The 2385-nt window shown below is 41.8% G+C and overlaps 1 protein-coding gene across 2 annotated transcripts in view; it reads left to right on the top strand.

Moving 5' to 3' along the window:
• The first annotated feature begins 556 nt into the window (after positions 1–556).
• GABRG2 (gamma-aminobutyric acid type A receptor gamma2 subunit) overlaps positions 557–2385 on the top strand; it is a 129721-nt gene continuing 127892 nt past the window's right edge. For both annotated transcript variants that reach the window (XM_018560515.1, XM_018560514.1), the window contains exon 1: positions 557–837. In XM_018560515.1, the coding sequence (XP_018416017.1) occupies positions 719–837 (119 nt within the window). In that variant the 5' untranslated portion in view covers positions 557–718. The remainder of the gene's footprint in view (positions 838–2385) is intronic.

Raw genomic sequence — 2385 nt, 5'->3', positions numbered from 1 at the left:
TTCAAAACTGGAACATGCAGAATCTGGAGCAGTTGCCCATGGCAACCAATCAGCTCCTTTAGTTTGTTCAGTTAAGGTCTGAAAATGAAAAAAACTGGGCAACTGCACCAGTTTTGATAAATTCACTCTTTGCCTTTATTGATTTACTTTAGTAAAAGTGCATTGGAGATGGCACTTTGTGTAATCAGCAATGCATCATTGTTAGATTACACATGCGTGTGAGTATGTACAGTATTCCTATCCACGGCCAATCACACATTTAGGGGTAGCTGAGCAGGCTGCTTCTAGTCCTGTGACTACATGTATAGTGGAAGGTTAGGAATCATGTGGGTAGACATCACGCATGTGTTAATCTTTAGCGCTGCAGCAGCGTGCATACATTCCACTTTGACCTCGTAGTTAATCTGCATTCAGACTGAGACGCTTTCTCCCTGACAGCTTCGCTGTGTATGTGTGTGCGCGGCTCCTCGCTCCCCTTTGGCTTCTCCTTCAGATCGCTCACACGAGGGGTGCGGGTGCATGAGCTGCGGAGCGCTGCTGGGGGGCTGGAGGGGGGAATTCTGCCGCCGCGTAAAGCGGATCTCATTTCTTAAATTTGAATTCTCCCAGCCTGGCGGAATGTATCATCACAGTCAATGTACCTGGTAGGGGGCGGAGAGGGGGGGCACACAAAGTGACTATTCCATTTGCAACAAAGAGACGAGATTGAAGGGGGGGAATGGCAGAGATGTGTTCACCAAAGAAGCCAAATTTTGGAAGCGATGCGTCGTTCGGTCTAGGCTTTTTTCATCACAAGATGATCGTGTGGATATTCCTGCTTCATTCTGTCATCCAATGGTAAGAGCGATCTTCTATTATACACATACATACATGTGTGCATTTTCACTGCTCATCCAAGTGACAGAGATTAAATGCTGGGTGCCAGCCTTGGGTTGATGAATGTATTACATGTGTCAGGGCAGGCACCTTCTTTAATGAACGTTTACCGGGGCTCCTGCTAAATAAATGGTTCAGTTTAAGAGACACGTACACACATCTGCAAATGGAAAGAAGATCTTCATGCCTTGCTATAGTCCAGGCTGCTTACAAACATGGCTGTGCTGAGACATTTCATTGTGATTGTACCCTTTGATTTCTTGCATCCAGACAGAGATGGAGGGGATGTGAGCATCCCTGCTATATAACGCAAAGCATAGGAACGTTCAGCACAATGGCCAGCTCCTGGGCTGACTTTTGCTAGATAAGGAAGGCTGCATTAGTCTGGCGGAGCTAATTAAACACAATGGAAATGCTTCATTTTACTGGTTTAACAGATGCTTTATTAGGCAGAGAGCTATGAAGGGCTTTGCTGTTTATTCCTTTAAATCTGCCATACTACCCCCCTTCTCCCTACACACACACACACACACACCTTTTTCCTCTGGCTAGCTGCAGTGGCTATGAATCCTGCTGAAGCAGCGAACACTAATACTTGGGTAGGCAGGATGTGTAGCTGAATTATATTGCTAGGTCATTAAATGTGCTGATCTCACATGCTGTTTTCTTTTTCCCCCTTCCCCTCGATGTGTTAATTAATGCTGCCATGCACATTCCTTCAATTAATGATCAAAATAGCCTATAGAGAAGAAGTAGGCTGTTGGTCACATAATCATGTTGTACAGAAGGGCACCAAGCTGCCATGTTGAAATGCTCTATTACGGAAATTATAGCACCATTTCCAGTGGCTATCCAGCGGTGATGTTGTTATGTCTGTGCGCGAGGTTTGATCATGATTATCTTCTGCCATACAGAACAGATAATGAAAAGTCATTCATTTACATTAGCTAATCAGCCATGTAGTAGGAAATGCTGTTGCATTGCTTCTCAAGTGTTTTTTTTTTCCAGCCTGAACAAGAACTTGCTTCATTAACACTGCTGTTGTGTTTTTATATTTAGCACTCTGTAAATGGGAATTAATGGTGTGGAGGTTGTAGCACATATTTTGTTCTAATCTAGACAGCTTATTTGTCAAGCTTTGAGAACAAAGCACATGAATAGTGTATTTGATGCATTTATATTTCGTGGAATTTTAAATTAGGGCATGCCTACTCCTCACAACCTACAATCTGAATTCAATCAGCCTGGGATCACGATGTGTAAACACTGGCAGTAAAGTGCACTGTTTTTTTTCTGAGAATTTTAATTTATTATTGCATATAATTAATATAAAAGAAAGGCAGATGTATAATCAAAAGAAAGTTGAGGCCTTTATTAGTATAAATAGCAGTTAATAGTGCTGTAATGGATCAGCTGTTGGTACTGGCCTACTTTAAAATGACTTTGTAACTTTAAAGTATTGTTTTTTTATTTTATTATAAGAACATGCTTTTATATATATATATATAT

Source organism: Nanorana parkeri, unplaced genomic scaffold (assembly GCF_000935625.1).
Source record: "Nanorana parkeri isolate BGI_ZX_2015 unplaced genomic scaffold, ASM93562v1 scaffold461, whole genome shotgun sequence".
In the NCBI taxonomy this organism is placed as follows: Eukaryota; Metazoa; Chordata; class Amphibia; order Anura; family Dicroglossidae; genus Nanorana; species Nanorana parkeri.
This window is presented reverse-complemented; position numbering and strand designations above follow the sequence as displayed.